The sequence below is a fragment of the Papio anubis genome, chromosome 2 (assembly GCF_008728515.1).
Source record: "Papio anubis isolate 15944 chromosome 2, Panubis1.0, whole genome shotgun sequence".
Lineage (NCBI taxonomy): Eukaryota > Metazoa > Chordata > Mammalia > Primates > Cercopithecidae > Papio > Papio anubis.
In genome coordinates this window covers 173,463,250-173,481,318 of record NC_044977.1, presented here as the reverse complement: position 1 = coordinate 173,481,318, position 18,069 = coordinate 173,463,250, and the positions used below count along the sequence as shown (strand labels likewise).

Below are 18,069 nucleotides of genomic sequence, written 5' to 3'. Positions count from 1 at the left end.
CATTTTTGTAACAAAAAATAGAAATATTGGCAGATGCAAACATTGCCTTAATATTTTGTAGAAGTAGATAAATGTTATAGTATTTTCATACTGTGGAAAAGCATGTGGCTATTGATTCTTTATTGTCCACTGGTGGTCAGTATGGAATTAAATAATCTTAAATATTAAGTATTTGTTTAAAAAAACAACATCTTAAACAGATACAATATTAGGGATTTTGATGACATCCTTAAAGGGTACTATATCATAAAAATAAGTAACTGGCATACTGAATATAGACTTTAGAGAAACTGAAATTCACAATTAATTCATTGACTAATGAAGTGTGTTAGTCTCTGTGAATACAATAGAGAAAAGATTTTGACCCTGTACAGTACTATTCTGTTATTAGCTATTATCGCTTCTTCAAACTGGGATAGGGTTAGTCATTGAGAAGCACTGTGTCAGGCCTCCACTGATCTCAGTCACCTGAGAGCATCTGTACACCCTTTACTAAGTAATTATCGATTTGATGATATACTATAGATTCATATTTTAGATTATTGATGACAACTTTTTTATTGCAAGCTGATTCCCCTTGCTGTCAGATTATGAACAGAGTACTACTTGTCAATTTGTGTTTAGGATTTATTTCAGTATTAACTTAAAAAAATTACAATGGTAAAACTTGAAATACCCAAAGCATTTGAAAGCTTAATGTTAGTTTTTTGGGTCTGTTTTCTTGCAGTTGGAATTTGAATGATTATTTATTTTTTGAGTATTAAAATGAATTACCGATTTAGTCACCAGTGTTTGTTGAGTGCCTACTATTTCCCAGGTAGTGTTCTAGACGCTGTAGATAACGCAGTAAACAAGAAAAAGTCTCCCCTTATGGAGCTTATATTTTATTGGAATGTCTTCAAATTAGATGTATCCATAAGACTAATTGTTAAAAATGTTGAAATGGTATGGCTTTGATGTATAAACAGATTTTTAATCTACTAATTGAAACCTGTTTTATTTATGTACATATTAGTTTGTCTACATACACAGTAAATTAAATATCCTGAAATGGTTTTTAGGAATTTTTTTCCCCCTAGACAAAGTGTTTATATGATTGAAGTACTAGTTTTAAAAGCTTTTGAAGTTATTGAATTCATACTACTTGTGCATCTAAGCACAACATACTACATTTATATGAAAGTGTATTTGGATAATAATTGCCTTCCTCATATTTGTGATTGTTGCCTTTAAGATTTTAATACAAACGATTAATAGAATTGCTTATGCACATTTTCATAAATGGGTTGTTTGGTTTCGTTTATTTTGTTATACCTTGCCTTGCACATTTATGTCCAAAATTACATTTACTCATATAAAATCATTTGCCTGCAATCTTTTCATGATATAGTCCGTAAAATACAGATATCTGTCTCTTAATGAAATATAACATTCCTCTATCAGTAGATTCAATTAAATGAGTGTATCTTCTGTAATTTATAAGTTAAATTGGATTTAACATTTTGTTGACAAAACACCTAGGCACCAGCAGTTTTGTGTAGCCCATAGTTGTAGTTTGAACTAGCTAGAATCCTCTAGTGTACAGTTTGACGAGTTTCATCTCACCTATTTAGGCTTTTTGGTGGTTTGATACTTGACATCAAAAGGAAAGCACCTTTTTTCTTGAGTGACTTCAAGGATGCATTAAGCCTGCAGTGCCTGGCCTCGATTCTTTTCCTATACTGTGCCTGTATGTCTCCTGTAATCACTTTTGGAGGGCTGCTTGGAGAAGCTACAGAAGGCAGAATAGTGAGTACAAAGATTGGTAGTGGCCAGGCTCTTAGCTCTTCAGAGGCAAGTGTCTGTATGCATTTGTCTCACTATTCATACTTTCATTTGAAGAGTCTACCCACAGCATGATTAACGTGACCCAAAGCAGACTTTCCCCAAAGGTAATTGCTGTGGAAAACATGGGGAAGCCATTTGAACAGAAGATGCACAGTTGAGGTAAAAAAAAATTTAAAAAAGGTTTGCTTTGGCTTGCTGGATGAATGGTTTTATAAATTGAGTAAAAGGCTTGGATTGTCTTTTGAGGTGGGGTGGACTGGGAGAAGACACCAGTTGAACTGATTCTGGGTGGGTCATGGGGGTTTTTATCAGTGGGCCTACTTCATATCCTGTAAGATATCATAGGATTAGTTAGAGCCACATGATGAATATTAACTCCTCAGTCCTGGCTGGTAGGCCTAGACTAGACTGGAAGAATAGAACATAATTGTGGAAATTGTGGCTTTTTGAAGTGGCATTTAATTTTGCTGTTATTAAATCTATGTGAAAGTAGCTAAAACTTTTATTTGGAAAATATAATTGAAAGCTTCATTCTTTGATATTACTAAAATGAAAGTTTTTATGTTTTCCTGTACCTGGTTATACTGTATTCAGAGCTATGGTGCTTTGTAAAATGAAAGGCATTTCTTTGTTGTTGTTGATATGCATTTTAATCAGTTTAATAAGGCGTTTAAATGAGACAATTTGTAATTCTTAAGTGTATTTTACTTAATTGTATTTATTCTTGGGAGAACATTCTTTTTTTTTTAGATCAAAGGCTAAAAAATAACCAAAGCTAAGGCATGATAATTATCTAATTAAAATATTTCATGATCTAAACATGAAATAAACCTAACAACTGAAATTTTCTTTCAACTCTGAATTTATTTTGGATTATGTAAATCTTTTTACCTTAGTCTTTAATCATTGTATCAAGGGTCTATATTTTTAGTGAGCTGCTTTATGTGCTGTCACAAATTGTGCATGTCACTCTGCTGGCCCCATGGAAATGTGTTTTATCTGTTACATCGTAGAATTGCTGCCTCTTTGTTCATGGACTGTCATTCATTACCTGCCCATCTAATCTTGCTGTTTGATATCTTGTACATGTGACAATATGTTTGGCATTGGAGGAATATAGATAAGTGTAAGAATAGCCAGTATCTCCTGTCCTCAAGGATTCTAAGTGAAAAAAGTGTAAAAGACAAAATAGTATGGTATGTGAGGGGAAGGTAAGGGTAGGTAGGCCTTCTGATGTGTACAATGGAAACTTCTGAATGTGAGAATGAGGTAGGCAGGCAGTGTAATAGGCTGTGGGTTTTTTTTTTGGGAGGTGGAGTCTCGCTCCATCACCAGGCTGGAGTGCAGTGGTGCGATCTCGGCTCACTGCAACCTCCGCTTCTCGGGTTCAAGCAATTCTCCTGCCTCAGCCTCCCGAGTAGCTGGGACTACAGGCGCCTGCCACCACGCCCGGCTAATTTTTGTATTTTTAGTAGAGATGGGGTTTCACTATGTTGGTCAGGCTGGTCTCGATATCGTGACCTCGTGATCCGCCCACCTCAGCCTCCCAAAGTACTGGGATTATAAGCGTGAGCCACCGTGCCTGGCCAGGCTGTGATTTCTTTAGGGAAAAGACAGGTAACAGTATGGCAGTGAACATAGAAACACTTCAAAAATTAGAAAAAAAAAAAAGGTATTCATATGGCAACATCTGCTTTTCAACCCAAGATTAGGAGAGGGGAACCTTAATTTTATACCCATTTGCCCTTGTTAATGTCTTTTTTGACATCTCCTTGCTTCTTGTCTCAATGTTTTGCTTTCTCTCTCTGTATGTATACCATTTAGACATTTTTTTCCTTTGTTTCTACTTTTTGTTTTTTTGAGACAGAGTCTCACTGTTTCACTCAGGCTATGTAGTACAGTGGCATGATCTTGGCTCTCTGTAGCTTTGACCACCCTGGACTTCTCTCATAGCCTCTGGAGTAGCTGGGACTATAGGCGTGTACCACCACGCCTAGCTAATATTTTGTATTTTTTTGCAGAGATAAAATTTTGTCATGTTGCCCAGGCTGGTCTTGAACTCCTGGGCTCAAACAATCCACCCACCTTGGCCTTCCAAAGTGCTGGTGTTATAGGCGTGAGCCACAGCGCCTGGCCCATTTTTTTCCTTTGACTTAAGCTCTGCATAAATTCATTCCTAAATATGCGTATTGTAATTGAACTAAGGATTTTATGATGGCTTAGCAGTGTCTTCTGAGAACAAACATTTTCTCCACAGGCAAGAAAACAAATTTAGGCCATATAATTAACAAATGTGTCATTAACATGGACACTTCCCCTTTATGTTGCCAAAAGATAAATTTGTTTATCTTTGAGTTTGGTCCTATTTTTATTCTAATAGTGGAAGTATACTTTCATTGCTTACTGTTATTTTGTGATTTTGATTTTGGAAGATGCTGTTCTAGCTGATGATGAGAATTGCTACCATTCATTGACTGTATTCTGTGTGCCAGACACCATGCTTGCTAGGTGTTTTTGCAAATACTATTTATGTTCTAGTTATCACCTCCATTTCAAAGTGAGAAAGCTTAGGCTTAGAAAGGTTAAGATATGGCCATGGCTGAACACCTAGTAGTAGTCAGTCTTCCCACTGGAAATCTAGTTTCGGAAGCCCTCCTCTTTGCCTGTTGCTGCGCTGCCTCTCATTTCAGCAGGATTGTTTCTTACAAGCTTCTTTTTTCCTTCCCTTTACCAATTAATGGGCTGGCTTTTCTGGATAGTACTTTCCAGTTGACCTTGATGTTTGTATATGGTAAACTATTCATTCCTTACTTCCTTTTTCTAGTGGCATAGCTAATCATCTGATAGCCTAATTAGTTAGAATGTAATGGTGGTGGTTGTACAAAATTAGTGTGCTAACGTTTAAATTCTCTTAGTCTTTCATTTTCTCTTTATCTTTTCTTGCCAAACTTTAGTGATACTTTGTCATTTATGGTTACTATAAATTATTTTGAGGAGATTTTTCTCATTTATTTTGTTAAGTATTTCAGTTTTGATAATTGATTAAGCCTATCATATTAGATTAATTTCTTGAAAATATGTGGAAAGTTTTGCCGTTTAGAAATCAGTTTGAGAAAGATAGTCACATGTTGATTTATCACCTATTTGAAAGATCTTTTTATAGCAGTTCTTTTTTGTAGCACCATATTATTTACTATTTTTTATTTTTAAAATGAACTATTTCAGCCATATAGAAGTATTGAAAATAATACATAGCCTTCTGTACTCACAGACCTAAGAAATGAAACTTACAAAGTTGAAGCCCTCGTGTGTGTCTCTCCCATTTATTCTTTGCTCCTTTCATCCCACAGCACAGGTTGAGTATCCCTTATCTGAAACGCTTGGAACCAGAAGTAGTTCAGATTTTGGATTTTTTTTTAGGATTATACTTCTGGCTGAACATCCTTAATCTGAAATCTGAAGTGCTCTAATGAGCATTTCCTTTTGAGTGTCGTATTGGCACTCAGAAAGTTTGGAGTGTGGAGTTTTGGATTAGGGATACTCAACCTGTATTGAGTTTTGAATTAAGGATGATTGCAAAAGTTTTTTAATATACAAAAAGAAAGAATTTTTTTCTTGTGTATTTAAAATGTATTTGTAATTTTTTATATTTTAAATTAAAAACTTAAAGTGGTGTTGGTTTTATAACTGCTTGATGAGTATTTTTATTTTCCAGATGTCTTACAAGTGTTATAGTAGGTTAGAGAAATGTTTATGATGTATTGCTTTTATTCATTTCTTTTTTCCTTAAACAGAGTGCAATAGAGTCTCTTTTTGGAGCATCATTAACTGGGATTGCCTATTCTTTGTTTGCTGGGCAACCTCTAACAATATTGGGGAGCACAGGTCCAGTTCTAGTGTTTGAAAAAATTTTATATAAATTCTGCAGGTAAGTAATAGCCCTCTCTACTTATCACATGTGTTTGTGTGTGTGTTTGTTTGTGTGTATATATATATATACACACACACAATTATATATGAAATTGTTTATTAACTTAGAAGGGAGTTATTTAATTGCTGAAAAGTAATTTGGTCAATATATGCACATTCTCATTATTTTTGAGCTACTGTATGATTGACCATACTCTGGCCCCTTCCATTCTTAATCCAGTAACTTGGAGATGAAGAAAGTAAGATTGTCCTTGAGTATAAAATCAGTGGATTTGAATGCTGATAAGCAGATCACTTGAGGGCTAAATACAAATCCTTTGTGCTAACAAATTTAAACCAGTAAGAAGGTGTTAATCTGAATTGGGTTGAAGCAATCAGAGTGAAGTGTCAGTTTCCATTGGTGAGGTTGCTCACACTGTAGAAATGAATATAGGGTACTGTAGCTGTTAGACTTTGAATTCAGCATGGCTAATACTGTTCCTTATTTTATTTATTTATTTATTTATTTATTTGAGACTGAGTCTCACTCTGTTGTCCAGGCTAGAGTGCAGTGGTGCGATCTTGGCTCACTGCAACTTCTGCCTCCCAGGTTCAAGTGATTCTCCTGCCTCAACCTCCCAAGTATCTGGGATTACTGGCGCCGCCACCACACCTGGCTAATTGTTGTATTTTCAGTAGAGATGGGGTTTAACCATGTTGGCCAGGCTGGTCTCGAACTCGTGACGTCAGGTGATCCATCTGCCTTGGTCTCCCAAAGGTTGGGATTACAGGCGTGAGCCACCGTGCCCAGCCTCTAGTATTCTTCCTTTTGTGACGTTAATGAAGTTTGTATATTTTAGTTTGAAACAACTTGATGCTATTACATATTTGATGGATCCAGCTGTCTTTCTGATTTTGTACGCACTAAACAAGCTGAATCTGATTCCAATCTGGCATGCCACGTAGACAAATAGAGAATGCAGTGACCTGAAGTATAGATTCTGGTAGTAATTTCTTGAGGTTTAAAATAAGAAATCACTTTCTGTGGTGATAATGGTGGGAGAGGAGAGTAGTGGTAGTGATGGTAATAATGTTGGAGCTGATTACTGTATTGATACACATGACGTCTGGATCTTTAGAGAGAGTAAGATGCTATTGTTTTTTCATATAGACACCATACCTGTCATTTACTCATAACTGATTTAGAAAGTGAGCTGTAATGATTTTGAAATATTTATCGCCTAGTAGATTTTCACTGTAAATCTTTTATATAAGTGTAATAAACGAATCTATTAATAAGCTAGTCTTCAGTTGAAGCAGAAAAAGATACAGTTTTCTCTAGTCGTTATTTTGTCATTCTGGAATTCATTCTCTTTTAGGAATCATGTTTTCATGCTGTTCCATTGCTTGCTATGAAAAATTTTAGGTACAAATACTATTCCACACATGTTTATCATATTCATATTTTTCTTTCTAAACAGAGATTATCAACTTTCTTATCTGTCTTTAAGAACCAGTATTGGTCTGTGGACTTCTTTTTTGTGCATTGTTTTGGTTGCAACAGATGCAAGCAGCCTTGTGTGTTATATTACTCGATTTACAGAAGAGGCTTTTGCAGCCCTTATTTGCATCATATTCATCTACGAGGCTTTGGAGAAGCTCTTTGATTTAGGAGAAACATACGCATTTAATATGCACAACAACTTAGATAAACTGACCAGCTACTCGTAAGTATTTCTCTTTTCTCCTAATATTAAAATGTGTTTTTACAGAGATGTCAGAGCCTCAGAAAATGAATTTTTTTGCCGTCTGATAGGGTAACTAGCTATAACTCCTTAATTAGCCATGTGTTAGTGATGTGGTTGTTTCAGATGAGATTTTGTCACAGCATTCAATGGACAAAAATATAGTTGATTAAATTCAGTGTTTTTTGTTCACTGAAATAGCTTATTCACATGTGTATGTTTTGGTCTTCTGTTTGAATTGGATTGGCCAATTTAAATTTGATTGTTTGGCAACTGATCCACTATATATTTGAATCAGGCAGTTATTACATTGGATCTTATATTCTTTAAATCCTAGATGTATAATGTAATGTAGACTTTTTTTAAATGGTTTTCAAATTTTTCGTCTTCATTAATATTTCTGAAGCTTGATTTTTTTGGAGACAGAGTCTCTCTCTGTTGCCCAGACTGGAGTGCAGTGGCACAATCTCAGCTAACTGCAGCCTCTGCCTCCCCGGTTCAAGTGATCTTCCTGCCTCAGCCCCCCAGTAGCTGGTATTACAGGCAGGTATCACCGTGCCTGGCTAATTTTTGTATTTTTAGTAGAGACAGGGTTTCGCCATGTTGGCCAAGTTGGTCTCGATCTCCTGACCTCAGGTGATCCACCTGCCTCGGCCTCCCAAAGTGCTGGGATTACAGGCATGAGCCACTGAGCCCGGCTGAAGCTTGATAATTTTTACTGAAAGTTATTTCAATACATTCGTCTGCTGTTTAGTGTTTTCGCTTTGATAAGGCACATGTGCAATGAAAATCTTTTTAAATTCTAGAATAAAATAGGACTTGAAAATAAATGTATAATAGTTACAAAAGTTTGGCAAGTGTATTCAATAAGTGTAAAATAGGCTTTTGAAAGTAGATATATTTAAGTAGATGCCTTTATTTGCTGTCTTTAGCAGTCACGCCTGGTGTAAATGTGGAACTGCATTTGATTGATTTACAGGGAAAAATATGGTTGCCAAAAGACACAGAAGGATACAACTTTTCTTTTTCTACCCACCTAAGCCCCAGATACATGTACTTCCCCCTTTTGTTCATTCGTTCTTCCCCTGCTACCTTTCCTTGCACACTCTCAACTTTGACGGACAGAATAAAGAGGGTATGAAAATTCCTGTAAGACACTGACCTATTTGAATATACTAGTGACACTATGATGCCGAATCTATTATATGCTATCTTCTTTCCTCTTAGAAGCTTTAATTTAAACAATTTTTTTTTTTAACTTTCTTTCCTTGCCTTTTGCTTCTTTGACCTTTATAAAGCATGCCTTTTATAGTTAATGTCAGCCAGTTAGAGCAGTGTTTCCTTCTAGTTAACTGGGTAATTACATGTGAATTACATTTATTTGGTCAACATTCTGTGAGCGTCTGCAGGCACTGTGTTAGGAGTGTTGCCTAATTTATATTATAAATTTGTATTTGTAGTGTTACTTATTCACATCATAGCCCCTTTTGTGTATGAAGAAGCTGACGGCCTTGGAGGTTAAAACTTGCATTAGGTCAGTCAGCTACTAAAAGCGCCTGAATGGACTCTAAAGTTTGTCTTTTTGCCTTTTCTCAAACAGTTCATAATCTAGTTTGGAACGTTCATGATTATTTCTTTTCATCTTTTAAGTCCATATTTAAAAGTTTCTTTGCTTATGTGTGTTCTAGCTTTAGGCGGTTGAAATAGTTCTGGATATGAACTGAACTCTGATTTCCTTATGACTCTCCTAGTCCTGTCCTGATGAGAAACTGTTTTTTATTTATTTCCTTAAGAATGAGCCTTAAGATCAACAAAGGGTGACTGTGAGTAGGTAGGGCTTGTCAGTTATAAATAATTAATGGTAGTATAACTTATTGGGAATCTGTACATGCTATGGGGGAGTGGCGGGAGACAGCAGTGACTGCTATGGAGGTTGAGTAGATCAGCTTTAGTGGAGACTAATCTTGATAAACATGGTGGAATCATCTCAGATTTTTAAGTAAAATAGTGCCCCCTGCCAGGGACATAACTAGCTTCATTAACTAAACATTTTGATATTTGTATTGGTTTTATTTTATTTCTATAACCCAAACTTTATTTCATTCTGTTGTTTCTGATGTATTTTTCACTTTCTAGTCTCCATGCTTTGCAATGTAGGAAAAAAAAAGAAGTTAAAAACTACCACATTGTGTAATTGATTTAGTGAAATGTAAGCATGAAATTCAGGATCCTTAAAAATGTATACTACTCTAATTTCTCAGATGTGTATGTACTGAACCTCCTAACCCCAGCAATGAAACTCTAGCACAATGGAAGAAAGAGAATATAACAGCACACAATATTTCCTGGAGAAATCTTACTGTTTCTGTGAGTAAATTTTGAAATAAAGGGTTTTGTAATAGATATTGATCTGGTTCTTTTAGCTTTTTCTAATTAGACATACATTTTCTTCTTGATTGATGGATAGGTAGTATGTTTTCAGTACGTAGTGTTGTTTTGACCAGATGGTAGTTGCAACTTTTTTATGTATCATGCGCTGAAAAGTATAGGCTGAAAAGAATGGAACTGGCATGAGAGATAAGGGGAATTATATTTGACTTCCAAGATATGAACAGTATAAAGATGTGAATATACTTCTGTTTTCTAATTCTACTTAGATTGATACGTTCAAAGGAAGTGTTTACTGGGACTGTGGCTGCATGTACTGGACTTTACAATATTTTATATCCACTTATACTGCCTTTTTATCAGTTCATCTGCTCCATTGACAGCTTATTTAGAAGATCTTGAAGAGCTGTGTTAATGTCCTAAATGTCTAAGTTAACCTTGTCTAACTCATCAAGACTAGTCTGGGTTGAACATTAAGGGAAGAGAAACGAAAAAGGATAACAACATGTAATGAACACCTACTGTGTGCTGAATACTGTTACAGATGTTTGTGTTCTGTTGGGGGAATATTGTCCTAACCCTGGAATATTTATTTTTGACATTTTCAAGCCTGGGAGTTAGAAATAAGGATGTAAAGTTTGCCAGTAGTTAGAATTAAGACTAAGGTCCCTTGAGCTACCCTTGTGCTTTTTATATCGTATAAGTAACTGTAGGTCATTCCTTTCTTACTAAGATGATAGTTAGTTTATAACTATATAATTTGAAGGATATTAACTGAAATTTAATCCCACTGATAATTTAAGCTGTATTGTCCAATACAGTAGCCATTAGCCACATGTGTCTATTTAAACTTAAGATTAATTAAAAGTTTAGTTTTTCAGTTAACCAGCCACATTTCAGGTGTTCAGTCAATTCATGTGACTACTGGCTTCTGTATTTCCATTATTTCTGTGATTGAAATGTTACATTATCTGCGTCATCTAATATGTCTATTGGGCAGTGCTGATTTAAAGCAGTAAAAATTGCCAGGCATGGTGGTTCACACCTGTAACCTTAGCACTCTGGGAGGACAAGGCCGGGAGTATTGCTTGAGGTCAGGAGTTAGAGACCAGCCTGGGCAACATAGCAAGGTACCATCTCTATAAAAATTAAAAAATTACCCTGGTATTGTGACTCACGTGTGTAGCTAACTTATTGGGAGGCTAAGGAGGGAGAATCACTTGAGCCCAGGAGTTGGAGATTACAGTGATCTGTGATAGCATCATTGCTCACCAGCCTGGGCGACAGAATGAGACCCTGTCTCTAAAAACAAATAAAAGATAAAACATAGATTCATGCTTTACTATTTTATATTTAAAAAGTCATTTTTGTTAAGGAAGAGGTATAGTTAATAGAGGTGTTCAAATGAAAGTGATTTGTTACAAAGAATTCATTTCATGATGGGTCAGATGTCTTTCATTGATATAAGTGTTTTCATGTTATCCCAAGGGGCCTTGCCGGGTGGGTTTTTTTGTGTTTCTGGTAATGGTATAGCTTTTAATTTCATGGTCCATGGAATGGATTAGGTTTACTAATCTCAGCACATGGCATGTGAAAATAATGGAACATTTAACTATTTTTCTTTTGGTACAACTGACTTGTTAAAATGAGCTTCATTAGATTATAAGTAAGAAAAAGGAGAACTTTAGTGGCATGTACTTCTGTTAATCTCTGGTTGCCTTTCAGTTATTTTTTTTTTTAACTGAAAATGAAGTCAGTAGTTTCTATAATTGCATTTTATTATGCTATATTAATATGTTACTGATTTTGTTAATGGAAATATTTTAACAGTCATTTTACTGCTCATGGTCCTGTGCTTTTAGTCTGAAGGTACTGAGTCAAGTCAGAAAAGCTAAACACAATTTTTATTACTGATTTTAATTTAGATACTGTAGCCGTGTCTTGTCCAGCATCATAAAAGAGCGTAGTATTAATTTTCTGTCTGCTTTTTTTGTTTTAAACCACTTGTTCAGAGACAAAAGCGGTAAAATTGTGGACAAGCAAGAATGCAGAAGAAACATTTCACAAATAATACTACGAGGCTTTCACTATAGGGAATATGGAATTGAAAGAAAGGAGTATATGAAGTGACTTGGCAAAATACTGTATTTTAGTGATTTGAGATGCACATATTTTTCAAATTATAATATCTTGAACTCAGGATATATATTACAATTAGTTGGTAGTGTGTTATAGTTGACTGGATGAGGTTTTTTTTCATAAGGAAAACAAAATAATGGTGCCTCTTACAATCAGTTGCATCTCATGAGTCAATGAAATTCATAATAATTTATTGAATACTTAAGAATCCCCCATTCTCTGTTTTCTCTCTCCTTTTTTCCAGGAATGTAAAAAACTTCATGGTGTATTCTTAGGGTCAGCTTGTGGTCATCATGGACCTTATATTCCAGATGTGCTCTTCTGGTGTGTCATCTTGTTTTTCACAACATTTTTTCTGTCTTCATTCCTCAAGCAATTTAAGACCAAGCGTTACTTTCCTACCAAGGTAACTGATGTAATTTTGGAATTCTGGTAATGCTCATATTTTTGGTTTTTATTTCCTTGGTTTATTTCAAAATGGTAATACATTTTTTGGGGTTAATACTCTATGCCAGCTGGTTAATAAAGAAATTATTCATAGTGAAAAATGTGTATTACATGCCTGAGCTCACAGTAGGAAGATGACAGTACCATAAGAGTTGCTAGGTTAGTTGTGAAATGTGTTTCTTATATTTTTGGAAAGAATTAAATATAAATGTGTTTCACTGTTAACATTGTCACTAGTTAAAAGCTCCATTTATACGTTGTAGTGGCAGTTTTATCAATGAAAAATGTGAATTATTTAGCAAGAACACATAGTATTTCTGTGTTTATATTAACATGATCCCTTTAACATAGGTGCGATCGACAATCAGTGATTTTGCCGTGTTTCTCACAATTGTAATAATGGTTACAATTGACTACCTTGTAGGAGTTCCATCTCCTAAACTTCATGTTCCTGAAAAATTTGAGGTAAGGATTAAAACGAGTGGCTGTTTGTTACTTGGGAATACCATACTACTTTAATGCAAGATACTATTTTCTCAGTAGTTATTTTTCAAAAGTATGTAGTCTCTCTGAAGAGCTGATGCTTTGAAAGGAAATAATTTATATGTGTTTTTCATATATATATAAACAATGACAATATGGACAGAAAAGAGACATGTGAACTTAAAAGTATCAATGCTGGTCCATTAGAGAGAGTGAATGAAAATATCGTGGTAAGATGTAGGGAGCCATTAAAAAAAAAAAAAAAAGTCTTTGCTCTGCTACCTGGAATTCTTGCTGTACCTTCCAGGGAGAAGGAAACACCCTTTATTCTTTTATAAAGAAGTAACCCAGGCCGGGTGCAGTGACTTGTGCCTGTAATCCCAGCACTTTGGGAGGCCAAGGCAGGTGGATCACTTGAGGTCAGGAGTTCGAGACCAACCTGGCCAACATGGTGAAACCCTGTCTCTACTAAAAATACAACAATTAGCCAGGCAAGGTGGCGGGCGCCTGTAATCCCGCTACTCAGGAGGCTGAGGCAGGAGAATTGCTTGAACCCAGGAGGCGGAGGTTGCAGTTAGCTGAGACCATGCCATTGCACTCCAGACTGGGCAATAAGAGAGAAACTCTGTCTCAAAAAAAAAAAAAAAAAAAAGGTAACCTAAAATTGAATTTTCTAGGAGTGGCACAGAGGGTCTAGTTAAATTTCTAGAAGGGTAATATATCTGACAGTAGTTGGAAAGTTCCATGTAACAATTTCCGGTAGCATAAGGAGAAAACGAAATGTGTTCTATAAGAAAAATGCTATTTGATCTGAACATCCATTTGAATTTTCTGCTTTCATTAGCAAATTGAATACATTCATTTTCCTTCTGCTCTGTTTTTGTTTTCTTCCATCCTCCTTTGTTTATTCTAAAAGGAAAGACATTTTGAGTAGTGTCACTGGTTATATTTAATTTAAAGTTATATGACTTATTTCAGAAGCATCTGGTTTAAAGGGGATCTGAAATAAGGAATATAATGAAGATCATTTAATTTTATAATATTGCACTGAGACCAAAAAATGTTATTTTTAAAGCCAGTGGTCTTTTAAAGTAGGGTACACAGGTGGAAAATGATCTGCCAACAATTTTTAGAAAGTCTGTGTTTCTAACATAAAAATATGAAAATATTAAACTTTAAGCTTATTTTATGAGAATATATAAATAAATGAAACTGTGAATTAGTATTGGTTCAAAACTTGATGTAATTTCCTATAATCCTGGCCTAAGTTCCTTGTTCTAGTTCTTAAATATGTCCTTGTTATTCATTTATTGATATGACTTTGAGGTAATAAATAGGCTGATTTCAGGGGGCATAAAATATACTTAGGGAAACAAATCAAGGAACTCTTAAGAGTAAATGGCATTGTATAAGTAGAATAAAATATTTTTATTCATATACAATATTGAGTGTGAGGTAGTTTAATATATATTAGTGTGGAAAGATTGAATTACCTGAACTTTGAAAGTATTAAATTTCCCTTTTATATTGACAAATGTTTTCATGAAGAAGAAACAAGCTTAATACCGAGTTGAGGTAATAAAAACATATGTTTTTGGTTTCAATATATGTGGTATTCTCCCAAACATACTAAACTCTCTTGATCTTAAAAAAAAAATTGCTATAAAATAAATCTTATATTGTACTGTCAAAATGTATTAGTATCTCATAAAGTGCCTTATTTTTGTTAGTAGTTTCTTTGAAAATACCATGTATTGAGGACTAATTCTGATTTAGTACTGATCCTGTCAAAATCACTAAGTCTGAGGACTTATAAAGCAGTTTAGTTTAGGAGTTTAGTAGATAGATTGATTTTACCTTATATGAATTATGCTGGAACATGTGGAAATGACATTCCAGTTTGCTTATCAATTTCTACATAGCAAACTTTTGAATAACAGCACTTTATTTGTTTATAATTCTGTGGCAGTTGAGACTAGGCTTAGCTGGTTTGTGGTCTGCTCTATGGGGTGCAGCCATCAGTGGGGGCAATATGCCTTCATTCGTATATCTGAGGCCTCAGCTCAGATGGTTGAAGCAGCTGGGATAGTTGCCTGGTGAACTGCCCCCGACACCCACTACCATATAGACTATATTGAGGATAGTCTTATCCTCAAGAAAGCTTATCTAGGCTTACTCAACAGCGTAATAATCTCAGGGTTCAAAGAGGGCTAGAGAAGAAGCTGCAAGGTTCGTTAAGGTTAAGACTTAGAAATCACATAGTATCACTTTGGCCTTATTCTGTGGGTTAAAGTAAGTGACAGGGTCATCCTGGTTTCAGGGGTTAAGGAAGCAGCCTCCACCTCTAGGTGGAAAGATTGACTGAGTCACATGCCAGAAGGTACACTTGTAGGGATAGGAAGAATTACTGTGGCCATCTTTGAAAATAATTCACCATATAGTTCAAGATTTAAATTATTTCCCATTCCTTGGTATTTCTTGGAACAGATCGAGTCTGTGTTATGGAAATTTAGTGCAATACAGCAAGGAGACTTTTTAAAAATTATTTTTAATTTTTTAACAGCCTACTCATCCAGAGAGAGGGTGGATCATAAACCCACTGGGAGATAATCCTTGGTGGACCTTATTAATAGCTGCTATTCCTGCTTTGCTTTGTACTATTCTCATTTTTATGGATCAACAAATCACAGCTGTAATTATAAACCGAAAGGAGCACAAATTGAAGGTAATTTTAGAATTTGCCTTAAGCATTGTGATTCTTCAAGGGTTTGAGATGTTTTCGTAATGATTGGAACATTAAAAGATGTAAGATGAAAATTAGCTTCTTCCCTCTTTATAATTAGTGTAGAATGTTAAATTGAGGGAACAATTTAGACTTACAGATACTTATGTTCTTTTCACTTTTCAGAAAGGAGCTGGCTATCACCTTGATTTGCTCATGGTTGGCATTATGTTGGGAGTTTGCTCTGTCATGGGACTTCCATGGTTTGTGGCTGCAACAGTGTTGTCAATAAGTCATGTCAACAGCTTAAAAGTTGAATCTGAATGTTCTGCTCCAGGGGAACAACCCAAGTTTTTGGGAATTCGTGAACAGCGGGTTACAGGGCTAATGATTTTTATTCTAATGGGCCTCTCTGTGTTCATGACTTCAGTCCTAAAGGTAAAATCTCTTTATTGCAATGTTTTACAGTCTTATTATAACATTTATACTTAGTTATGTGAAAATGAAACTTAAAATATCTAAAATTGGGTTTGTTTTCCACAGTTTACTTGGGAAATAATTTCATTGGGTTTTTAGTATAGCAAGCATTTCAGTGTTAAGCTGTGTATATTTTTAAAATAATGTATGCCAGGTGCAGTGGCTCACGCCTGTAATTCCAGCACTTTGGGAGGCCAAGGCAGGAGGATTGCTTGAGGCCAGGTGTTTCAAGACCAGCCTGGGCAACATAGTGAGACCCTGTCTCTATAAAAATAAAAATAATTAGCCAGGTATGGTGGCGTGCTCCTGTGGTCCCAGCTACTCAGGAGGCTGAGGTGGAGGATCGCTTGAACCTGGGAGGTCAAGGCTGCAGTGAGCCGTGATTGGGCCACTGCACTCCAACCTGGGTGACAAAGTGAGATCCTGTCTCAAAAAACAAAAAATAATATGGCAAATATCAATATGTATAAAACACTCATAAACAAAAGTATTTGTGGGGGAGGGGAAATGACCTCAGTAATTTTTAAGTGTATAAAGGGGTCTTGAGACCACAGAGTTTGAGAGCTTCTGACCTAAAGTTGTTGTGTCTTTCACCTATGACTCTATTCTCATTCTCTCTTCCATCACATCCCTCTTGTTGGCTTTTATTTTTAATTTTATTATTGTAAAAGTTGTTATTAACATTTACATTTTGTGCTATGATGATAAGCCTTCCTTGCTTCTCCTGTAAGTTAGATTACAGAAATTTATACCCTCTGGGAACACATAAATGATATTATGATGATATTTGCTGGGGACTAAGCAGTATGATTGTGAGGACTAAGCAGTGTGATTTGCCTGCAGGGAGGCAGAAATACACCCTATTTTACTCCAGCCCAAGCCTCGAGGCCAAATAAGTCTTTCTAATATCTGTTGCCTTCCCTTACTGTAAAAAATTGTATATGCAGGTTCCCGTTTTTCCTTGTATTCATTTTTTGTATTGATAAATTCTTTTTACACATGGTACCATGAGTGGTGAACTTGTTCAGAGTTCTTGCGTATTTCAAAATGTCTCTGTTTACCTCAACCTTTGATCCATAGTTAGATGTTCAAAATAATTTTCTTTTGGATCTTCAAGTCATTGTTTTCTAGAGACCAATTTTCTAATGAGAAATCTGAAATCTATTTGGTTTTTGTACTTCTATGGAGACCTTTTCCCTCTTTTCTGTAAGATAAACCAAAAAATTGTTTTTAACTTTCATTTTTGTGAAATCTCATTCAGATCCTTAGGGGGGCAGTTAGGGGCTTTTCATTTACTCTGCTTAGTCTCTGTGAGTTTCCTCAAGAAACTTGTGCCTTCTGCTGTGGGGAATTTTCTTCCCCTGTTTACTTCCCTTTCATCTACTGTCTCTGTTACAAATTTCTTCAACTCCAGCTAAACAGATCTCAGACCTTTTGGATTTGGTCTAACATTCTTATCCCTCCTCACCCTTGCTATTAAAGAAAATTTCCTCCTTTTTTCATGTCATTATATTGGTCTTCAGTCTTATCAAAATTGTTACTACAAAATTTTAGTTATTTTGATGTTTATAGATTTAATTTTCATGAGCTTTTCCCATTCTTATTGTTTCCTTTTCCGAGCATTCTTTTCTTTTTTTTTTTGAGTCTCACTCCATCACCTAAGCTGGAGTGCAGTGGCATGATCTTGGCTCAGTACAACCTCTGCCTCCTGGGTTCAAATGATTCTCAGCCTCAGCCTCCCGAGTAGCTGGGACTACAGGCACATGCCACCATTCCCAGCTACTTTTTGTGTTTTTGGTAGAGATGGTGGTTTCACCATGTTAGCCAGGTTGGTCTCGAACTTAAGGCCGCAGGTGACCTACCCACCTCAGCCTCCCAAAATGCTGAGATTACAGGCATTGCTTGGATTTTTAAAAATATGTCTGCTTCATA

The 18,069-nt window shown here is 35.6% G+C and overlaps 1 protein-coding gene across 8 annotated transcripts in view; it reads left to right on the top strand.

Moving 5' to 3' along the window:
• The window catches only part of SLC4A7 (solute carrier family 4 member 7), a 107,502-nt gene that overhangs the window by 69,415 nt on the left and 20,018 nt on the right, over positions 1 to 18,069 (top strand). For all 8 annotated transcript variants that reach the window (XM_009201817.4, XM_017955971.3, XM_009201819.4 and 5 more), the window contains 8 exons: positions 1,614 to 1,788; positions 5,622 to 5,755; positions 7,218 to 7,463; positions 9,743 to 9,848; positions 12,253 to 12,414; positions 12,807 to 12,920; positions 15,502 to 15,663; positions 15,847 to 16,098. In XM_009201817.4, coding sequence (XP_009200081.1) covers positions 1,614 to 1,788; positions 5,622 to 5,755; positions 7,218 to 7,463; positions 9,743 to 9,848; positions 12,253 to 12,414; positions 12,807 to 12,920; positions 15,502 to 15,663; positions 15,847 to 16,098 — 1,351 coding nt within the window. The remainder of the gene's footprint in view (positions 1 to 1,613; positions 1,789 to 5,621; positions 5,756 to 7,217; positions 7,464 to 9,742; positions 9,849 to 12,252; positions 12,415 to 12,806; positions 12,921 to 15,501; positions 15,664 to 15,846; positions 16,099 to 18,069) is intronic.